Genomic DNA, 22,572 nt, shown 5'->3' with positions numbered 1-22,572 from the left:
CAGTCAACAACCGGTTTTGCCCTCCTGGAGCAGGCGCAGCCCCCGAATTTCCGTCAACCTTATGTTTTAATTGAACCCAAAGTGAACCAATTTAACGGAATGCACTTATTTTCAAGCAAATTCGATTTTGTGAGAGCTTCATTCGAAACTCAGTTGAATCTCTCCTTTATGAAGTTTCTAAGGAGGACAAAACCGGTCGTGAGCTGGCTAGGTCTATACATGTATCGCGACATTTAGAATATCGTACCAACTGAAACATGAGACGGCCTGATTCAGTATACTCAGCAGCTTAGAAACATCATAAATGAGAGATTCACCTGGATCCCAGATGAGTCTCCAGCAAAACCAAATTTGTTCGCAAATGAGTTTATTTCGCATTTCGAATGAGCCTCAACCTCAAGCATCGTCGCGTAAAATCAGTTTTTACATGTACTTTTTCGTGCACGACAACTGGTCTAGTGGATACTACGTGCAGAATGTTAACCTTGTAACATGAAAACCAATAATGGAACGAATTGGGTGCTACCGACTTGGCGTAACAATTGTCTGCCCCGAAAAAGATAAAGCTGCGTAAAATTTGTTCGTACAAACCGTATACCTTTCACACACAATTGACTATGTAGATAACCAGACATCACAAAGGACTGTTGGTTGTAAGGCAGAAGCAGAGGGTGCAGTTTTTACCAGTGATTATAGGGAGCTTTAGTTAACCGATCACTTTACACTTAGTAAGTGTAAAGATGTATATATATATATATATATATAGCCACAGCAGATATGAGTGTCTCCTGAAATTCTAATTCTCCAGGTAATCATATGTATCACACTTATAAATGTCCCCTCCCCCCTACCGTACATTTATGGCTGCAAATCGATTTATCAGGAAGGTGACTCATTCTTGTGCAGACAAAAGGCGTTAGAAAAAGACCAAGCTTCGTGTTGAAAAGAATGACAATGACGGAAATGGTAACCCAACATCCTAGGTCGGTGGCACCAAAATATGGTATCGTACTTGGAAAATTTCATTTGATCCAAGTAACAGAAAAATATTGAATCCCAAAAATGAATCTTCTGTTTGATATGCAAATGCATTCGCCTTGTTTCAAAAGGTACCGAATTCAATCCATTTGTTCTGATAGCTAGACCCATTTAGTCATGTAGTACCTTGTGAAGTCTCCATCAACTTACGTTATATTGATTAGGTGGGCTTTTGCTCTCTTCCAAAGATGGTCCATCCATAGCCAAGCAGCCCTTCATCTGATTTTTGAAGAATTATACTTGTCCATATTACTTGAAGCTACAGTCGTCAACAAGCTTGGAAGCCATTGGTCACAATAAAAGCAATCTTTAATGCAGTTCACCCAAATCAGCTGCCGCGAAAATCCGTCATAGGCCACAAGTATCTCCATTTCGTCATTTATAGGAGGATGTGTTAGCAAAATAACAAATTGTCCAGGGAAAAGAGCGTACTTGGGAACTTGTGACCACACTACAGAATGCTGATATTACTCAGTGCCTTCCTTAGTGGGGAATGGGACTTAACTTGGAAACCCGTGGACCGCATATTTTTGGTATGTTAGTCAAGGCAAACAGGAAATCAGGCAACCTAAAGGAGTTCCATGTGAGAGGCCTTCTTGTCTGCCCCACAAAATTTAACTTTTCTGCGTTTCCACCAAGAAAAATCCAAGTCAAATATCATAAATTAGCACTGAAAACTGCACAAGCAGTGCACCATCTACATTCTTAATTTATGCTACTCATCAATTTTGCAGTACCACGAGCGAAATGACAGTCGCAAAATTTTGTTGTTTACACTTGAAATTGCCCCTCCAAAAGGGGGAACAGACAGCAAATTACGTATCATTATATGGTAATAAGTGGATCATACTGAAACGAATTCGTCAATAAAGAACCAATTTAATGTAGACATTTTCTTTTTCGAACGCATATATATATATCTTTAAATGTTTGTAGGTTGTAGGCGATGAGGAGACTTCGAATTCCCCAAACTAAGTTATGCGTCCACCTTTCCGGTATTTTTCATCTATTAGTACTCCTCTTAGAAAAGTGCTACACTAACAAGCTCGGAAGACCCACTCTTGGAAGCCGAGAGTCAAAGAAACAATTATTAGATTAGCATGTAAATTAAAAGGTGTTTGATTGTTGGTCGAGGTGACATCGTCGGTGCAGTGATGAAACGTTTGCAATCCAACTGCCAAGCCCCGCGAACAGACCAACAACCAAACAGCGCACCCGAGCTAGCTACATTTCACGACATTGCTAAAAGGTGTTATTGAATAAAGAATCAAAAGTGAACCATGCTCAGATAAACAGAAGGATATTTGATCTCACAAGTTTGCTGAAATCTCTTCGACAGCTCAAGATCCGTCTCACCCTTCTTGCGTGGCATAATCGGTTGAAGAATATCATAAACTTCAGATTCAACTGGGATTCAATTGAGCTTCCCGCAAAATAAACAAATCGGTGCGCAAGTGTGTGCATTTCACTTTCCGATTTGATATTCAAGTTTCAGAGTACTTTGTTGGGGGATGTACCAGGGACAACTCCAAAAATAAGCAAGCGGCTGCGGGTGTGTCACAACAGTTTGTCGTGAGTTGAATTCACATTCAGGGTGGGAAATCAGTAGGTCACCATACTCAGCATGCAATATGACAGTTATTCCATAAACAGTTTCAAATTCGCACTCGCAGGCTGTGGATTTCGGGTCACAGAAAGTTAATAAATTCATTCCACCGCAGATTGCCTCATAGGATCAGAACAGCTGAGCTTGATTTTGAATAATGTATGAGCATATTATACACGCATGAGAAAAAGTTCTTTACTAAAATGAAAGTTTCAGTTAGATGTGTTTCTTCTTGAGCTGCAACTGACTTATGTTCGCAGGATAAGTGCAACGTACACCATCTCCAATTGAGTGCTACTCCAACCAAATTGGGATGCATGATGTAGTGTAAGTGGGAAAAAACTCTGGATTAAACTGATGCAGTAATTATCGTTTGGCACAAACCTTTTTCCACCATATACTGTTTAATGAACATTCGGTAGGTGAGTCCGATACTTATTACCCCACCGTGACTCAAAGAAGGGCTCAAGTGATGATGTGCAAAATTTAATAAGGGTCCTGGGACAAAGCCCTGCTATATTAACGCACCTGACTAATATCTGTGAGCATCTTTGTGCATCACCCTCCGTCCGTTGCAATTTGCAACATTTCGGCAATGTAAAGTGGCAAAAATAATGAAAGAATTTTTTGAAATGCAAACATCCACATTAGGTGTTCACGCAGGTAGGCACTGAAATCTGCAACAAACTTCGTTTTGCTCAATTGAACTTCGTCTGGAGGTACCACATCCTACAAGTTCCGTTTATCACCCTGTGGTCTCAATACCACCATTATCTGTGTGCATTATTTGATTCATTGTGGTTCACTCAGCTCTCTGCCTGTGTGGATGTGATCTTTGCCAGTGAGATCACACCCGTCAATTCTTACGAACAGTCTTCCTGTTTGGACCAGTGACTGGTGCACTGATTGATTTTTTGGTCACAAGAGGTCGTTTCAAAGTTAAGACAACTTGAGAAGCGGTGGAAAGTTCAGGATCCCCAGAAAAGGCAGAAGTTTGTTCCCAGTAATGTGCGAGGTAAAGCGCTGTCATTTCCAAGACCATACAGTTGCGTTGTCGAAGTCAAAATCCCATTAAAAGTACGCTGCACACTGAGGGAACTAATGAACAAGTGCCTATTCCTTTTTTCTCGCGGACAAGTTAGGCCTTTTTTCGTTTGCTTTAAAGTAAATTGTTTCCGGTCATATTCCATTGTGCTCAAAGAACAAGCTGTACGTCCAATTTGTCGCTGGTTTTTTTGTCACGTAGGTTTACAATCTTATTACAATTCAGATGTGAAGCTGGGCGAATAAATCGACATTGCATGTCTGACTGATAGAACTTTCTAGCCGAGCGCATCCATTGTGGACATAATGAGCTAAGTAATTTGTCACCTACCGTTGTTATTACCGAATGTATTATTGAATGTCCATCATTTTGAAAGCTCCTATTATCCTTCCTAGTAATCCAGTATGTATGTGTGAACCAAAATCGACAAGCTCATTAAGATAAATGAAAACGATTCATCTCAACCACTGATACATTTCATTCGAACATCGTTGTTTCCATAATCAGAAGTACTTTTTCGAGTCATCTCATATGTCCCCCTCTAAATAACCACATGGGGTGATTAATGGAAGGTTTGACGACAGTTGTCAATATTCAACAAGTAGTCGGGTAGTGGAAGACACACAGGTTTACTCGGGAAGCAATTCAGAGTTGTCATACTCAGCCATAAATTTCTTTAAACTCGTTACGAATTTGAGAGAATTTGAACTGGTCAAACATTCCCATCTCATTATGTATGCAGTTAATCCCAACACAACCGTTTTCGCCGCCTCCAGATTTAAGGCTCTGAAGAGATTTGACAGCACTATTTGAATCATTTATTAAATTTTCACTTTTTCCATCAAAACCGGCACATGAATTTTCGGCTGATAAGGTTGTTAGACTGAACAAAAGCTGGGACTAATTTTATTGCACTCCAATCTCATCCCGACCCTTGAGCTGAGCCTTTCATGCATGAGCTGTTGATATTTCCCACACAGCTAACGTCTTCAGTCAAATGAAATACTGTTTGTGATTATTTCTCAAATTAAATTAAGTCAGTGTGACTTTTATATGACTGAATCAAAAGAACAGTGCTCCCCAACAATTGTTTTAAAGTCTAGTGGAAAACTACTCGATTCAAAGTGTTGTAATGAAAAGAACTAATTAAGGAATGAACGATAACCCCAAACATCGGGAGTGGAATTTCATTTAGCATACATGTGGTGAGGTGACCAAACTTTGAATTTGTGCACTTTTAATGGCAAAAACAAAGCGGCATATCAAATATCACACCCTGATAGGTTTGCTAACGGGGAGGATAACAAAAGCAGTCATGCGTTTTTCACAACACCTGAATGTCCGCTCAAAGGAGTATCCCAGTTATTTCACTGTGCATTATCTCGTGGAAAAAAATAAGAACTAGGTTGCAGAGTACTACTATTTTTCTACATTTTGATTCGTTAAAAATAATGAGTCAAGACAGATCAGGAGTCCATGGAATGAAATGAATTTCATAAACCACTGTGTGAGCCTCTTTAACCCGGATGGTCGTACGGATGATTCAAACTTTTTGTTAATCGGTTTAATTGTCTGACTGGCGTGACTCAGCCGAGAGATTCAGGCATTTATTTTGATTCTTTCTTGACATACTCGAGATCCCTCATTTAAAGGCGGTGATATACCATCTCTAGGCTAGATAAGGGGCGGGTAAATGTTTTCTGATCGGTACCTATTTAAATTCTTCCCTCCCATCGGGTGAGTTTAAGTACTTATCCGAGACAGATCATGTTTCTACCGTCATGGAAGTTATTGATTTGGAACACACAACCAGAAACCATTGAGACTACTACACGGTTCTGTGTATACCCATTTAAATCATTTGGCTGCTTTTATGTGGTATGAAACGTTAATTTTCGTCCTTCTATTCTTCACTCTGTGAAAGGAACTCAATCAACAAGTCCACCAAATAAGACTACACTAGCTAACGCAACGGATATCTATAACGGGGAATCCACAACTCCTGGTTTTGAGGTGTTCGATTGCTATAATAAATAAAGATACCTTTTATAGAGTAAAAGGATACTGAGTGGAAACGCGCTTGGTTTACATCAGTTCATGCTTCTGAAGAATAGCACAGCGACTATAAGTGGTTTGCCAGATGTTTTACCGAATTTCCTGTCAGAAGATGGGTTAACTAGCCACATTACAAGAAGTCTGATTCTTGCAAACAGAAGTCACGAGTTCACTCAGGTGCGTTTAATCATGCGAAAACAAGGAGTGTATAGGTGCACAAAAACTTCGCGTTCATAAAACATTCTTCTGAACAGTTGTCCTAACTATTCGGGATTAGCCCACACAAAAGGTTGGGGCAGTATATTCTATTTTCGCTGTCATCAGAACAACACGCTTGCTCCTCAGGTCAGATATCCGAGGTTCAAACCTCTGCATGACCGAGGATATTTGCTGCTAGTGAGCTCTGATGAGAGCAAAACTTATATCTATGTGAATTCATCAGAAAAATTACGCCAGAATTGAAGAACAGCTGTTCAGACAAAAGTGGCGTGGACTCGAAATTCAGAAGTCTTGTAAACACCTACAACCCATCATAAAATAACCACACAACGCCACAATTCACATGGTCTCGTGATATGTAAAGTTTGGCTCATTTTGTGTGGGATATGACGGGCATTGCTCTTTCATGTTCGTGACCAACGTTTGTAATCAGATGTGTCCAAAGGGGGGCAGATGCTTCAGAAACGATTGTTTGTGAGTCAACCAATCGATTACATATGATCTGTCACTTATGTGATCAAATAATTGACTGGGTGTGCCGTTAGTTTGTAGCTTCCAGATTGCTTCGCAACTGTTACCTACAAGAGCCATGCTGGTTTAGATCACACAACACTAAAACCAAAGACCCCATGGTGTTCCCGGTGAGTTGCAACCCACATTACATCTATATTGGAAACATGTTGAATGGTAATCAAGTTTGGATCAATTAGGTTTCTACAGTGGACCAAATGTGACCAATTACGCGACCCTGTGTTGAAGAACAGTGCATTAACAACCTATTGAGTTCTTGCGAAACGAAGGATGTGGGCAATTTCATTAAACACTCAAACCAAAAACAGTGTATGAAGGCAGAATGAACGAACAGCGAAACTTTGCGTGCTCCGTTGCTGTCAACGCCATGAAGCTTAGCACAGTCTTAGGGGCCACAATGCAAATAGACGAATCTAAACGAGGACGACTGATCGGCCATATTAGATATTCTTTAGGATGAAAAGTTTACATGGTTGACATGGTTTCTGGAACAGCAAAAGAACATTATTAAGTCCGAGATTTGCCCCAAAGTAAGGATATAATGCAGGATTAAAACTACTAGAGAAAGTAGGCCCACCTGCATTAATTTTCAGTTCGATTTGTATTTGCCAAAGAACATGATTTACAGAAAGGCATTTCTCATGGACCATAAAATAGAATAATAGAATAGAACAGAATATTGCTATTAATACTTATTACTATTACTCATTTGTTGTTCGTATTTATGCAGTGCTTTTGTAAGCAGCTTTTTAGCCTTGAAGTAATAGCCGTGGATCTCGCTACCCACGAAAGAAAGAAGGCCTTTGCCTCGAACCCATCTGCAAGCATCCTTTTCACGCCAGTCTGAAGGACAGCTTAGAAGTTGTTGAGCTGTCACTCACCCGTCATTTCTTATATGAAATCTCTTTGCATCTGTGCACCATAATCGACCTATTGACGTGACATGTCTTTCTTTTCTCACTACTAGTGAAACGAAGAAGGCCTTCGCTGTGGAGCCATTTATTAAGAGATGCCAACTGACCCCTTACAGACTATTGAACAGGACAGCAAAACTCTAATTGCATCTTATTTACAAAACCTAGACACCCATCTTCTCCTGGAGATTCATTGACTCCACTCATTTGTCGGTCAAATCCAAGCAAATGCTACAAAGTGGCTCCACGAATTCCGCAACAGATCTTCCCTTTTCAAAAGACGCAAAGCGAAATTCTACGAACAACACATACTAATCGCGTGGCTCCCCATCAGTAGTATCACCGTTGCACTAGTAGCAAGAAATAATTGCATATTGTGCTATAATCGTCGCCATATCGGAAAACAGGTCAAGCTAGTATCTCACTAATGTGGACCGAAATTTTGATACGACATTCGCCATAAGCAATGATAAAATAACCAATCAGAGCGATTTAGCTATTTCAACTTGACATTAAATTTGCTAGCAAGAACAAGCAATACTAACATCTTCATCAAGAGAAACAATCGAGTTCGTAGGCGAAGCATGTATCTTAAATCTGTGAATTGAGAACTTTTTTATAAGATTTTCTCCTTAGATGAAACCACTACCTTTGTTTAAGTCACTTCACTTGGACTTACCGAATTTTCTTATAAAACATCTTCAGCACTGAGTTTTGACGCATACTTGAAAGATCAAGGCAGAATGAGAATGCAGGATTTCACAGGAAAGTATTTCCTCTGCTTTATCCAGGTCACAACCTGCTTCTGTATCAAGGTAGAAAAATAAACGACTGGATTTCAGGTGGTTTTATAAGCCCAACTGAGTAGCATACGGGGCGCATTTCCAGCTCCCGACCAGTCTGATGTGAGTACAAATAACGCCCGTAAAATACAACTTGACTAATCTGTTCACCTCAAACTGCACCTAACCGTATAAAACGTGCTCAGGCAGAACGCAAAGGCAACTATCCGCCTATCCAACTGATAATTCAGATCAACAGATAGGCTACTGAGACCCTGCATCATCGACCAGTCGTAAAACAAAAACTCAGTTGCACATTCGGCAGAGGTCGTTACTGTTAGATGTACAGTATCGAATGTATGCGCTCAGAATTATGCTTCTTTTTGTTTGACATCGCACAAGTACGGACGTTTAGGTGCTTGAAGTGAAACCACCCTGTAATACAAAGTAAAACGACAAAAACCAGCCTGTTTTATCCCACACGCTTCATACAAATAATCCTCAGGCATCCAAACCAGTTAACTGCTGCGTATTTTTTTACACGGTTTCCTTTTCCACTGGGATATCTGTGGTGACATCAGTAGACCGATATTATGAAATCGCTTGATTTGTAATCATTTTATCAGGGAGTTGCTTTCGCTCGCGCCTTGTTTTCAGCTCATCACTATTATTGACAGCATTACCACATTATAAGAAAGGTGCTGCGCGGTCATGCAACCACGCTAATTTATTTCAATAAAGTCATCTTTTAACAAGAAGAAAAAGATAGGGAATATAGGAATACCTACTACTATCCTATAAAAACCTTCTGATGTGCGCTCAACTCCAACATTCAATCAGACAACATGGATGGAAACTTTCAGCATAAACTTCGCTAACACATTTTAGCCTTCCAGTATTTCCATTCCAGCCGAATGCAAGGAAGTCATGTAATCCTGGAATACGAGCAACACGAACAACGCCCAAACTTTTCGTACTGTTCTTCATCCCTACTACTTTGGTGCATTCTGCCCATCTTCAGGTTTCCGCCGCTCCGAATAAGACATGGACAATAGCGACCGTTTCAGCAACTAGTAATTAGGCATGCGTAACATATGGTGCAACCAAAATAGCTTGTGGTACAGCATGCAACGTTTGAGGGAAGCACCGTCCGCTTCACCGACCTAATTGATAGTTCTGGGTCTTCGATGGTCAAACAAGTGAATATGCCCCAGATCCTTCACCCGATGTCGGCAAGTCTAGAGACCGTAAAACCATAAATCCTAAACTATAGTCCAACCCACGCGTCTTCTGAGACCCAGCGATATGCACTTTTTTGCCACAAGTGGTTCAAATTACCAGAAGTACTTCTGGCACTCGTGGGCTGACCACCGCCAGATCTGATGCAACTTGCAAGACACGTATCAATTTCCAACACATGAGATTCACTCTTTGAGTTCTCAAAGACTCAAAGACTCTACGCTTCCGCAAAGTGATTTTGCATCACGTGGACGCCAAGCACATTCTGATGGAACGAATGATCTTGGTCAGCTTTTCTACCACTGCATCTCGCCATTCTTCAGAATCGTCTGCATATTCCATTCGAAGAGATCTGAACACTAAGACTTTGGACACGTTTCAGTATCCGCATGATTATACCGTCAGTAAAAAAAATGTAAGCATAGAAGAAAGGAATAAAATTTTTTACCGGACACCACTCCCTGTAGGGAAGCCTTTGGAAAGCACCCCATACAATCTTATGTGACCACAAATAGGTGGATACAAATAGCGCATGATATTCACCAACTTCTGGGAAATACCCTGTTGCGCGGACGTTTTGGAAAGAACTGACCGATCAGTAGCACCGAATGCAATCATTCAATCATAAAACACCAGGATTGCGGGGCATAGTATGCATGCCACCACCCTAACATTTCTTAGAGTGTAAAAAAGTAATCCACATAGTCTCTATTCGGTGTGAATGATGCTTGGTGTTCTAGGGTTCCGTCTTAACGTGCCATTATAAGACAACCCAATGAGTACAGTTACAACGAGGCTGGATACATTTTGCCACAGTATTATTGCCACGCTCGAATTTTCAGCGCCCCTTTTGCAAATGGGCATCATTATCAACTCATTTTGCTGATGAATATCTCTTTTCGCACAAGGTATGCAAATCGGTTGGACAAAAATCGACTGATTATTTAGGCTCCATTTTTGAACACAGTGGGAGGTAGTCTGTCAGGATCGAGATTCGAATCTCACTGTCCTGAGCTGCGTTGCCTGTTGGGAACCCGGCTAAACAATTGCAGGCGGCTAGATGAATGAGTCCCAAAACCCTACAGTCCAGAGATTCACCTGCTTCTCTTTCTCACGAATTTTCAGCTCATCGGAAGTTTTTTTTTTCCCGTTGGAAAAACTTGCGCACACACTCAAATTATCTTGCCCCCTCCATCTCTTCATTTCCTTGGATCCACCCAGCTCCTCGATCCGCGCAGACACTCATTTTCATCTGAAGTCTGACAGTTCGTCATGTGGTACTGTACTGGCCAGCAGAAATACGCGTCCTAGATTCGAGCCATTTCGTTTTTCTCGAGATCCTGCGCTTCGATCTAGTTGGTTTTGCCCTCCGACAAGCGGAGCGTCCAACATCTTGTGGACAGTACTTTCCAGTAAAAGTCAACAACAGAAGGCGTGTTGTTGGAATGTTACTTCAGTAGATGGTTCTGGAAGACTTGTTTCACCTAAGGTGATGTAAGCTTCTCAATGGACAAGCGAAACATATGAACCTTGCGGGCCACTGAAATGTACACGGAGAAGCAGCAACGGACAAACGGGTCGTCCGAAGTCACCGTGGTGTTCCAAAAAGAGTGACAGTCGATAACTGACCCAATCTATCCATAGCTAATGGCGATGTAATTTATCTATGCTGGAGGTTGACCCACACAAGAGGACGCCACGTGGCCAAGCGGCTATGGTTTTTCGGAATTTACTACTGCACAAAAACTGTCCGTGGTCAGCACAAAACTACAACAAGCGTTTGCCATTTTCCAAGCCTCTTGATTCCATTCCAGGTTGAACCACAGCAGTGCTAATTCTGCATATATTAATATCCCAGAAACCGTATCCATGACTCAGCTCTTAGCCAGCCGCAACAAACCGCCAAAAGTGTCTCAAAAATTGTCATGTATTGTGTCCGAGCTACGGACTTTTGGGAAGTAACCAGATACAGTGAACAGGCAGCAATTGTCGGTGCGCTAACAAGATAACTTCACATACGTTTGCAGACGAACAGCATGGAGTTGACTATCAATGGGCAATCATTCAACCGCAGGCCCTTCAGTTTGGTGACATGAAACTACACCAACTCCAGCGGAACCAGCCGCAGCGGTTTCCGGATCATCTGAGGTGCAAAACCAGAAGCAAGCGGAAACCACACGAGAGGTTAGTTAAACAAGCGTTATTCGGTCTCCAATTCTCGTTTCAGACAAACAGCACATAATAATGGAAAGTGAGTCGGAAATGCATACAAGAACACTCTGTTGTCCAGCTTGCTTCAGTGTGTGAATCCTAAAGGCTACAAGTGAATTGAGCGTTCGAGGGATGCCATCGAAGTGTCTGCAACCGTGGTACCCGCGTCGACCACAGATATCGCAGCTAATGGCAGTGGATAACCAACGGACCTGTCAGTCCTTGAGAATGAGCCTAGCGATGGGGTGATGAGGGGAAGAAGAACAAATATGTGAAAGATTGAGGCAAGGGTCGTCAGCAGTAGCCTATTTTCGCCTACCCACGTAAGATGACCCGGTGACACAAGTAAGATGACTCGGACAATGGCACTACGCAGCGGTCGAAATCAGCAGCAGCAATTTTCGCCTACCCACGTAAGATGACCCGGTGACACAAGTAAGATGACTCGGACAATGGCACTACGCAGCGGTCGAAATGGCATGCTATCATCTGTAAGTGTGAAATTCATGGTTGTACTTGGGTTGAGATACTGTCAAGGCGCCCAAACCGAGACAAGAGGACGGTTAGCATCCTCAAACAATGTCTCAAATAAGGACAGGCTTTTGTGGTACTCCATCGTGTTTCGTGTTACTTATGTGGGTTTAGCTAAATGCAAGATGCCAGTTTACGGCGAACCAAATAAAGGGTATATTAGCCCTCTTTCTGCAGTTTAGCAAGGTTGCGCCTATAGGTCGCTTGTGGATGCGAGAATCTCCTAATCGAATTCCCCATCAAGACTTCCCATCAAATGGTAGTATTTTGATAGCATTGCCGAAGGCGTGTGATGAAACACGGATGTCGAGAACTACTTTGGGATTCACCAGAGGCGAGTAGCGTTCGGAGCGTAGCATTTATTTTAGCTATATATTTGTCTACTCGCTAGTAGTCAAAAGTCAATGATGACACAGCATCAAAATGACGAAGAGAAGTACCCGCGCAAATTATCATACTAAACTCGTGGCGCCTTCGTACTTAGAAGAGACTATCATGTGGCTGCGTTAAGTGGCAAACGACAGCCCACGAACCTACTCAAGAGCGTGAAATGACTCTCGGTGAATCGAGAAGCGAACAATCTAAGATCGGGGTCATTAGTGTTCATCACCAAAAGTAAGAGCTTTTCTTGCAATTATTCGAACAGAATACTGTTCCACAACATCAGTAAGAAATTTCGTTCAATGTTCGGAAGTGGGGTTTTCAACAGTTCGTACTGTCCACCAACTCAGAATTTTCGGACTATTCAAAACCGGTAAAGCGAGTTACTCTCATCACCGTAAACTACACAAGACTGCCTGGTGAAAGTATATAATTGGGTCATTTGGACGCTCATTTCTGTTGCATTATATACTTTAGATTCAAGAGTTAGAAAAATCATCGCTTAGACGTTTTGATTACACCGGATGCCGTTTGTTCTGACACTTTTCCTGTATTCCACGCTCTCCGCCGTATGTTCTAGCATATTTTCCCATCTACCAGCTAATAGTCCCTTGGGGCTAACCAACCCGAATTACATACCCCTGACGAACACTGATCTTGAGTGTGGAAAGACCAATACCACCTTCTGTATGGACGGGATAGTTATGCTTCTTCATTCCCTTCTACATTCCTGCCTTCCTTCATTGTTGTCCGATTGACCACCACCATTAGTCCGTTTGACAGATGAAGCAAATGGTTTGCTAAGCTCATCGGCCTAATGAGATGGATAATTAGTTGACTTTATTTCTGCAAACTAATGCTATTCAAATTGGTATCTCGACCACTAAGCTATCTCTCAAGATCCTCATATTGATGTGGGCTTGAGAATTGATGGGTGGGTGGGTGAGGTTCATGCTTTGTGGTTGATCAAACTCCCAACCTCACATTTGCTGAGTGACAAGTTTGTACGACGAAGTCATACTAGTTGTGATAGGCGTGTTGGTCAGGCGTGAAAATTCCAATCAACTTCAGTTAAATCGGGTCGGTTAAAGGAATGAATGAATGAATACATAATTTCCAAGGGATAATTAGCAAAGTTCAGTGAAAAACAAATGACTGAGATGCTGAATTGGGGCACACGTATTTGTTTGTTCAGCTGGTTTAATTACAGTGTGATTCCGAGCATCCTTCTCCAAACAGATTGCTGAATTTTGTCCTAATGGTGAGGAATTTGTCCGGTCTACTCTTTCAAAAATACGTATCCATTTTTGCACCGAATATCTCAACACGAAAGTCGTTTTAAAGATGCTGTCCAGGGTTTCATCTTTAAAAACCCTAATAGTGATACTCCTGATTATGTAGTATCTATCGTTGTGGTCGCAAAACGATTCAAAAATCACTTAAACTGAATGAGTGTGAGTTTATGATATCTCTCAGCCGGTTTGTCAGTGGGCTGATTTTTTTCTATCAAGCTTCATTTTCCGAGCTTAACATGGTTTTGTGCTGTCGGATAACCACCAATTTCATTTGTATTATCAGCGTAAATAATATTCACATAAACTGGCCGAAGTGATCCTTTTCGGGCAGGCTCTAGTGGGGGTGACTGAAAGTTCAAAGGTTTTATGCAACTACTGAGAATTTATTGATGCCAAAAGTTTCGAAACCAAACTGTCAAGATCAGAACAGAAAAATAGCCAACTGTACAGCCTAAGTTACCAAGATTCCCAATACCTGTTCACAGAAAAAATTATCTATACTACTAATAGATCCCGTGCCGGCTGAAAGGACTAGGGACTGTGTGTGCGAAATTAACTGCAACGATTGCGCTAAGGTTTATATAGGACAAACTGCCAGGGAATTGCACACCAGAATTGGTGAGCATAAAAGAAGGAGTAACAAACCACCAAGGATTGCAGAAGAATACCAAACGCTGGTCAAAGACTCAGCGATGGTTGTACATGCCTTAGACACGGAACACAGAATAGATCTGGAGAATGTGGAAGTTTTAAGACGGGGACTGCGATTCACACCACAACGGCTGATAGCCGAGGCGGTGGAAATCACTAAGCATCACAGTGTGAATAGAATCGAGGATGTGGAGCTAGCGAGCGAATGGAAAGCGGTCTTAGGTAAGCCGAGTTGACACGTGACGATATGGTTGTCAGTCCACTTAGGATCATTAGAAAAAACCGGGGGATGAGGGTGGAAACCCCAACCGACCAAAGGTCACAGCATCCCTCTTACACAACCTTCTTAGCACTAGCTCACCCACACAGACTGACAGAAGGTTCAAACGAAGTCAAAGAGTAACCATCAAATGAACCGAACCAGAAGAACTAGACCCTAGGCTGGACCCAAACACATGTAGGTTTCCCCGCCGACCCAACACGTGTTCAACCACTCTAACACACTAAAATCCCTCGGCCGACACCCAACAGAGATTTAGCTTGACTTAGCTGATTGGTTCTCCTTCCGCCTTAAATCTCGACCTACCTCGGAACCTAGTCACTTGGCCTAACGAAGCTTTCGTGTCAAAGGCGAAACGTTGCCCAGCAGTAAATCTACCGATTGTCACCAAACTTTTTCGAAAACGATATCTATACTTACGTTTGCACACAAACAGGAATATGATATTGACGAGTTCAGCAGTAACTTGAAGGATGAGTGTTTACAAGGAAAATGATTTCGACAAAGCGATGGCTCATTTTACACTCCATAATTTGCACCATCACCAAATACAAATTGTGTAAGCGCCCTTCTTGATCTTGCTATTTCATCCTATCTGGTAAATTTTCAACTGTGTGGCACTGCTTAAAATCGAAACCATTTCTCACTCGTCCGTTCGAAAATGAAATGCTGTCAACTTGTGACCAGTTAGCTTACGTAAGATTTTTCATGTTACGCGCCAGGCTGTGCGCAAACCTATCCCGCATAAAACGGGCTTTTAAATGAGACTTAGCACAAGGTTCCAAAACTGGCTTATGTAAAATGTTCACATGCAAATATCCATACATTTATTTAGTTTGGCTTAGCATTCTGACATGCCCTGGAAATTCGCTGACGTACATATTCAAATCAATAGTGTTCCCGCATGGGCGCTCTTGTGGTAAAACTGAGAAGTTCACATGTGTGTTCACATGTGAACAGGTTTCTACAACTTCTGATATTACAGGGAAGTCACTTTGGGACATATTCCATCTTGTCTTGTCCGGGCCACCTGGTATTCACCAAATCTCGGAACACTCATCAGTAGAGGCTTTGTAGCTCTAAAGATGTGACGTGATGTGCCATTAGGATATACAATCATGTGAGAAGAAAGAAGCTCGATAATGAGAATCCTGCCAGAAAACCGGGTTTAGGGTTGTTAGAATGTTTCACAAAACCTAAACATGTGGCAAGAGGGTATGTCATCATTCTGTCTAACCACGGGCACGTGCCGTGAAATTTTAGCTAACTATCTTGCTGGCTCCTCTGGCACAATGACGTGAATTAGGTGGTCAATTATAAAAAAATCCGTCAAAAAAGAGATTTGCCTACCGAAGCAACAAAAGCCACCACATAGACGTGACTTCCAGAAGACTGATTTGTGATACTGACACATCGTTAAATGTCGCTGGACACGTGTTTACATCAGCAGATGATTGATCAACGGGTGAATTTCATCTCAGCATCGGTGGTCATGTGCCTGGTTGTTCGGGTTGGCCCGGCTTCCGTGAAACGTGTCGAAAGAACGTTCTCAACCATTCTTAAGAGTGATTGAAATGAAGGCGAGTTATGCTGCTTCCCTTGGACAGCATGAGCAAACGCATGAATCTGATCGAGGCTATATTAAGACAGTATCTAGCGGACTATGTCAGACTGATAAGAGCTCGTTGGCTCCCAATGAAGAAAACCTAGTTTTCTGACTAGTCGAAAGCAATAACAACAACAGCCACTCTATTTGTGTGTTTTCGTAAGAGCTATTCTGAGATGTTTGATTCAACCCAACCTCACAAAGTTGGGATTTACTACCAAAGTCCATTCGGTACATTAACCCTCCCACCGGTGAATAATTGGGGTGAAACAATAATCAGACTGAGATCAAAATTCTATTTATTCAGCATTCGCAAAATCTAGTCAGTATTTCATTACTTAAACGTCACTTGTTCTGCTTCATTTTGCACATTGCAGTTTGTTGGAACATAGTTAAATCACGTCCTCAGCACGATCCCTCATTTCTGTTATCGGACAAGGTGAACTCATGATATCTACTGTATTGCATTTTAAGAAAGCATTGTCTGCTGCGCTGGCAAACTGGTTCTGCTGCCGGCTTCATTCCCAAACCACTGAATTAACAGCCAGAAAATTTCCCAGCACTCAAGTGAGACTACTGTCTTTGCTAGCTAATACTCCAAAAATATGATGCAATAAGCCAGTTTTTCTCAACTTTTATTCGGGCCAGTAGTGGTCTGTTTGTTTTTAGAGCTGCGGAGCTTTACCCTAGGGACCTCCTATCATTCCCTTGTCACATATAGGATGTATGCTAACGTCTGCTCAATTTATGATTGAATCAGTCTATCGAGGCAAAAACACTCTAGAAACGGAACTTGGGTTACCCGATTAGAGAAAGTGGACTCGCGAAACCAACCGAAGTTAATCAACTCTTCTGAAGAATATCACCAAACTAGAAGTAAAAGAGATGATCACCCAGCTGGAAAACGCTTGGAGCCGATTGAGCAGTCATCGTTTCCCGGAAGGTTTGGGATTGTTCTCAAAAACAAACAAGAGTTTTTCTTGAATATTGCACCGATTGAAACATCAGGCGTTCTTTCTGCGATGTATTCAGCTGAAGAATATCATAAACTAGAGATTCAGTTGAGTCTTGCGTGAAAACCAAATTGATTTGCAAATAAGTGTATTTTATAAACCAGAATGGTCTTCACTGGTGAATTTAGGATATCATAAACACAACTCGCAGTGGCATCACACGATTGATTTTCTGTCAAAGCCAGAAAATGTGCCAGTCAGACTGTCCACAGTGATGCCCTCCAACTGACGGTAGGCAACGTTCTCAAAACCGAAACAGGCATTTTCTGTGCACAGAAGAGCGTGAAAACAAATTGATTTGCAAATAAGTGTATTTTATAAACCAGAATGGTCTTCACTGGTGAATTTAGGATATCATAAACACAACTCGCAGTGGCATCACACGATTGATTTTCTGTCAAAGCCAGAAAATGTGCCAGTCAGACTGTCCACAGTGATGCCCTCCAACTGACGGTAGGCAACGTTCTCAAAACCGAAACAGGCATTTTCTGTGCACAGAAGAATAACATATTTTAGTAGAGAAGGCAGTGAGCCTACTATCATTTTGGCTGTGAAAGAGACAATCAACAATTTTAAGTGGTTATACTTTGGTAGAACTCGGTAACATTCCATGAATAATCCAACGCACTTCAAGCACTGGGGTATTGGAGTTGTCTGATTTGGATTTAAAGCACTGATAACCATCACTCCGACAAGAATAATTGTGCATAATTATTATGGACTTGAGTGATACTTTGGGTACGTAGATGTTCGGTGAATCCTCTGTTCTTGGTGTCCGGTTTCCAATCGCTTCACGCGGGGCAGCAATTCGCTCGTTTTCATGTGAACTTAAGCAGGGGAATCTACTGAACGCTTTGCTCAAACGGTGAATCACCGATAGCTACACTAGGGATAGAAACGGAGTGTGCACGGCCTGACAATACGTTATTCAAGCGTAGATTGGCAAGACCACCACTATATTCCTAAGTGCACAAATGAAGCACCTGAGCAAATACTGGCAATACTGCAAAAGTATTCACTCTAATGGGAGAACATGCATTGCACTAGTGGACCACTGTGATATTTACCATCGATGGCACTTTAAGCGTCCTATTTGCGCCCACCAGAGAAGGCTCACTCGCTTTTAAGTTGTCACCTACTGCACGGCTTATCTTCATCAACCCTTAGGGAGTGATTATTTGAACATAACGCAAGTTGGCAGTAAGGACCCTTGCACCCACTATTTTAACTCCGGGGTAACTTGCTTTATCTCTATATTGTATTACCTAGTGTTCGTGTCCACCGGTTTGGCCTATTTTCAGGAACTTCCACTCATGGCGAGATTCTGTCATTATTCAACGTTATACTTATCAGATCACAGCACTCTTCAACAGATGACTAGTTTGTTTCCTCAAGTGCGACACTATTCTACAAAACTTATGCAGATATTTCTTAGTAGTAACTAGAGCGTTTTGTCACCGTAAACAAAAACATACGTTGAATCGTAATTTCATCAAAAGTATCATGGATCCATCCAACTGGTAGAACGGTGCTTTACCTAAGAGCGTAAAGCAGTTAGAAAGATTTTNGAAAGATTTTGAAACTAACTCCCGATATTTTGGTGATAAACCCCCAGGGGCACATTTTTGATCCGATGATCGCACTATCTTCTCACTAACACAAAATCTTAACCGAATCCGCTCCGGTTGACGCCACAGGTGGTGCACACGTGTAAACAAAGTCTAAAACACCTGCCCAATTATATCCCGTACATCTGTTTAATCAAACAGTGGTACCCGAAATCTGAGTGAAAGTGGTCCAGGCCAGGTCCATTCTCCCCCCAAACACCCACATAGTCACCGCAATAACTTGGTCGCTCCTTGTGCAGGAAAGGTAATTTAAGTAGGATACAGCTTACCCCTCAACATTGTGTTTATCCCCAGGTGCTGTCTCTACACGTCAATGTTTTCGTACCTAACAAGTAGACCGTGCGCAAGCATTCCTGTGTTTAACATACAAGTGTTCATTAGCATATTAGTACACAGGTGCGAAATCATATCAGCTAAATGAGAAAAAGGTGATGGATACTATAGCAAAGGAAAGAGAATGTGTCCGTTCCTTGGTATAACGTGATGCACATGTGCTAACGTGCATATGCGTGTGTTTGTGTAAGATCTGTAACCACCACCGCTTCTGTCAGTTTCTGCATTGCTAGACACTCGGCCGTATCCAGTTATCCATCTGCTCCAATTTATACGCTTATTGGTATGCATATGTTTTCTCCAAAAAAACGGCTCACTGCAAACCATCATAGACTGTTTCGACTTCTATACAGTGTTGTGTCAGGTGCTTGATTATTAGTTAGCAACCGATACATTTGAGGCATTTGGTTGTACCATGGAAATTAATCAGACAGCCCACGGGATGTACGTGATAGCTGTCAATCTTATTGTATCCTCACTCGTATAATCAGCATTTGCGGAGATTACAAAGTCCCAGCATGGTGTGGCTATACTGACGAGTGTGCGGCCGAGGATAAACGAACCCCTTTTTACATGCGTATGAAAACAGGTGTTTTGCAGTAGAAGGGCGCAAACAATGAGCGAAACCATGCTTCTCGTAAAAAGATCATAGTCGCTTAAATCGAATCGGAAATCAGCTGCCCAAGAAAAATTATCAGCAACAAATATGTTCATCAAATTTTATGTGTATGATTCAGTCCAACCAAAATTTGAATGTTTAAAATATAACCAGATAATCCAACCTCTAAACATTTGAGACGAACCATGACTAGTGCTACCGACTCATTTGTAAGCCCGCCTTGGCTGTCCAAACATAGGGATGAGTTTATAGGTTGTGCCGATAAGTCATTTATAAACATCCGTGTGGCGCGGGTAAGCATTGTTGTGCTATCATATTTAGATTAACCGGCTGATGGGAAGAACAATTGATGTGTTTACACAATGATATTACACCTTAGGAACCCATTGAGATCAAAGGCTAGCATTAGGGTACACATGAGGTTTCTAGGCCTCTAACTGTAGTCCATCAAATTCGCTTAGGCGCTTAACAACCGGAGGCATTACAGTGTTCAGATTGAACTGAGAAGACGTAAAGTAACGCAAACTGATGGAAGCTTAAAACAAAGTAAAATGTGTACAGTGACCCAACATATGTTAGCCTGTGAATCTGCCTCAAGGGCATCTATCATCGGTGCAGAATATAACGCCCCGATTCATGAAGGCTCATGAACTCGCGAGGCAGCATACGGGTAACTGGAAGTCACCTTGTTCAGGATTCCTTGAGGGCAATGGGACACACCTCGGATTATTCATTACCAATAGTATGCCTCATGCTATATCAGTCAAACAGATCAGGGAGGCATTATCGAACTAGTTGAACTGGCGACTAGTTAAGTTCTTCCAACACTGGGAAGTCTAGAAGCACAGTACAACAATTACATCCTTGGTGGGTAAAATCCACAAGGTACAGCTCACAAGTTTAAAACTCGGTGCATTCCAGGTAGAAGTAGGAATTCTTCCATCCAGCTATATGTGGCTCACAGACCGAATACTTTGACCCTGACATTTCAGTCGCTCATACCCCATCTGCTGATTAGTGTCGATCTGTGTTGTATCCGTCGTAAACTTTGTGAGGTTTCAGCTGCTAACGAAATTCCAAAGAGTGATACTTGGCTATTCTGAGTAGACAAGTTGCTCCCACTAAATCCAGACCCAAGATCTGGTAGTGTACTCACTACTTTAAAAACTTTGATTTCTATAGTCCCTGGGTTGCACGATAACTGATTAACCCCTGAGAACAATTTTCTGACCGTGAATTCTGGCTGCTTGCGCTTGTTGTACAAAGTTTTTCTAGCTGCAACGAAGGATTATGCGGGTCGCTTTTTTTCACGCGTGGCTATATAAACAGATTTCGTCTTGTCACTGATTAACGTACAACTCCACAGATTATGTGACTTCTGATTGAACGGTTGTTTATTCTAATCTTGGTTAACCGCATCAGTGTCATTCAATTGCTTGCCTAGCAAAAACTACAACTAGTATATTATTCCGCACGCATTGCGGTGCACTAAGAGACTGGCTGGAGGGAGCAGTAATGTAAGATGAAAATGAACCAAAACAGTGCAGTCATTTATTTGTTTATTTATTTTGGCTAAGTCGAATGTCTCGGCAAGAATCGCCAGGGGTGAGGGTTTTCTAGCTGGACTGCAGAATGAGGAAGCAGTCAAAGTGAGTTGCAGTCAGTTTTTCTGAAATTCTCGGTCAAAAACCTTTTGGCTTTATGAAGATCATCAATCTCTTTGCACTCTCAATTATTCTCTTGTTCTGACAACCATGTCAACCATTCTGTCCGTCCCCTCGGATCTTATGTGGGAAGCTTTTAATGCATACAATATAACATATACCTTTGCGTCGACCACACACTGTTGTAAATAATGACAAGTAATTGCTGCCTACCGAGATAATGTGAAACTAGTTGTGCACCCAACGCCGCTGTCCTGTCAGAGAGACCGCAAACGGTGATGCCCCGGCAACCAGGACCAGACAAATGTCGCTCATGTCATTCATTGTGGCAACCCCTGGGTGGCCTAGCAGTCTGATAATGTCTCGCACACATAGATGCGCAGGTAATCCCTCATCACGTAACCCCTGGGTGCCCAACAAGCTGATAATGTCTCGCACACATAGATGCGCAGGTAATCCCTCATCACGTAAGTGTTATGTGTTAAACAGAGTTTGGTAAATCGCAGTTGAAACTGAACCTACACGAACATCTTTGCGACTTGGTCACACTAGCATTCCCTGCAACAGTCAGTTAAATGGGGACGGTTCCTGTTCCAAAAGCTAATGCATAATGCATGTGATAACGACACACCAAAGCTAATTGAAGTACTTTTGATGACACCAACTTGCTAAGTGGTTTAAAATCTCGCTAATGGACCGAGATGTGTGTGAATCAGCTGCATTTCGGGGAATTTGTCACTGTCCACAGTTGTGACCAAGGCGTTTAGGTGAACTGTTAACAAGCAATTATCCAGTTAGCAGCGGGCCGGTGTCTGATGAAATAAACACTACATGCAGAATATACTAAGGTTTATGCTACGGCTACTTTTAGAAACCATCTGACTCAGAACAGACAATATGCCAGCGTTTCAACCCCCCCCCCCCCCCCCCC

The 22,572-nt window shown here is 42.0% G+C and overlaps 1 protein-coding gene across 1 annotated transcript in view; it reads left to right on the top strand.

The window, feature by feature from the left end:
• T265_00771 (hypothetical protein) overlaps positions 1–22,572 on the top strand; it is a gene marked incomplete at both ends in the record, with an annotated part of 35,385 nt that overhangs the window by 7,154 nt on the left and 5,659 nt on the right. Inside the window, 3 exons of the mRNA XM_009164643.1 lie at positions 2,534–2,590; positions 9,101–9,263; positions 14,358–14,720. Coding sequence (XP_009162907.1) covers positions 2,534–2,590; positions 9,101–9,263; positions 14,358–14,720 — 583 coding nt within the window. The remainder of the gene's footprint in view (positions 1–2,533; positions 2,591–9,100; positions 9,264–14,357; positions 14,721–22,572) is intronic.

This window comes from Opisthorchis viverrini, assembly GCF_000715545.1.
Source record: "Opisthorchis viverrini unplaced genomic scaffold opera_v5_8, whole genome shotgun sequence".
Taxonomy (NCBI): Eukaryota; Metazoa; Platyhelminthes; class Trematoda; order Opisthorchiida; family Opisthorchiidae; genus Opisthorchis; species Opisthorchis viverrini.
This window is presented reverse-complemented; position numbering and strand designations above follow the sequence as displayed.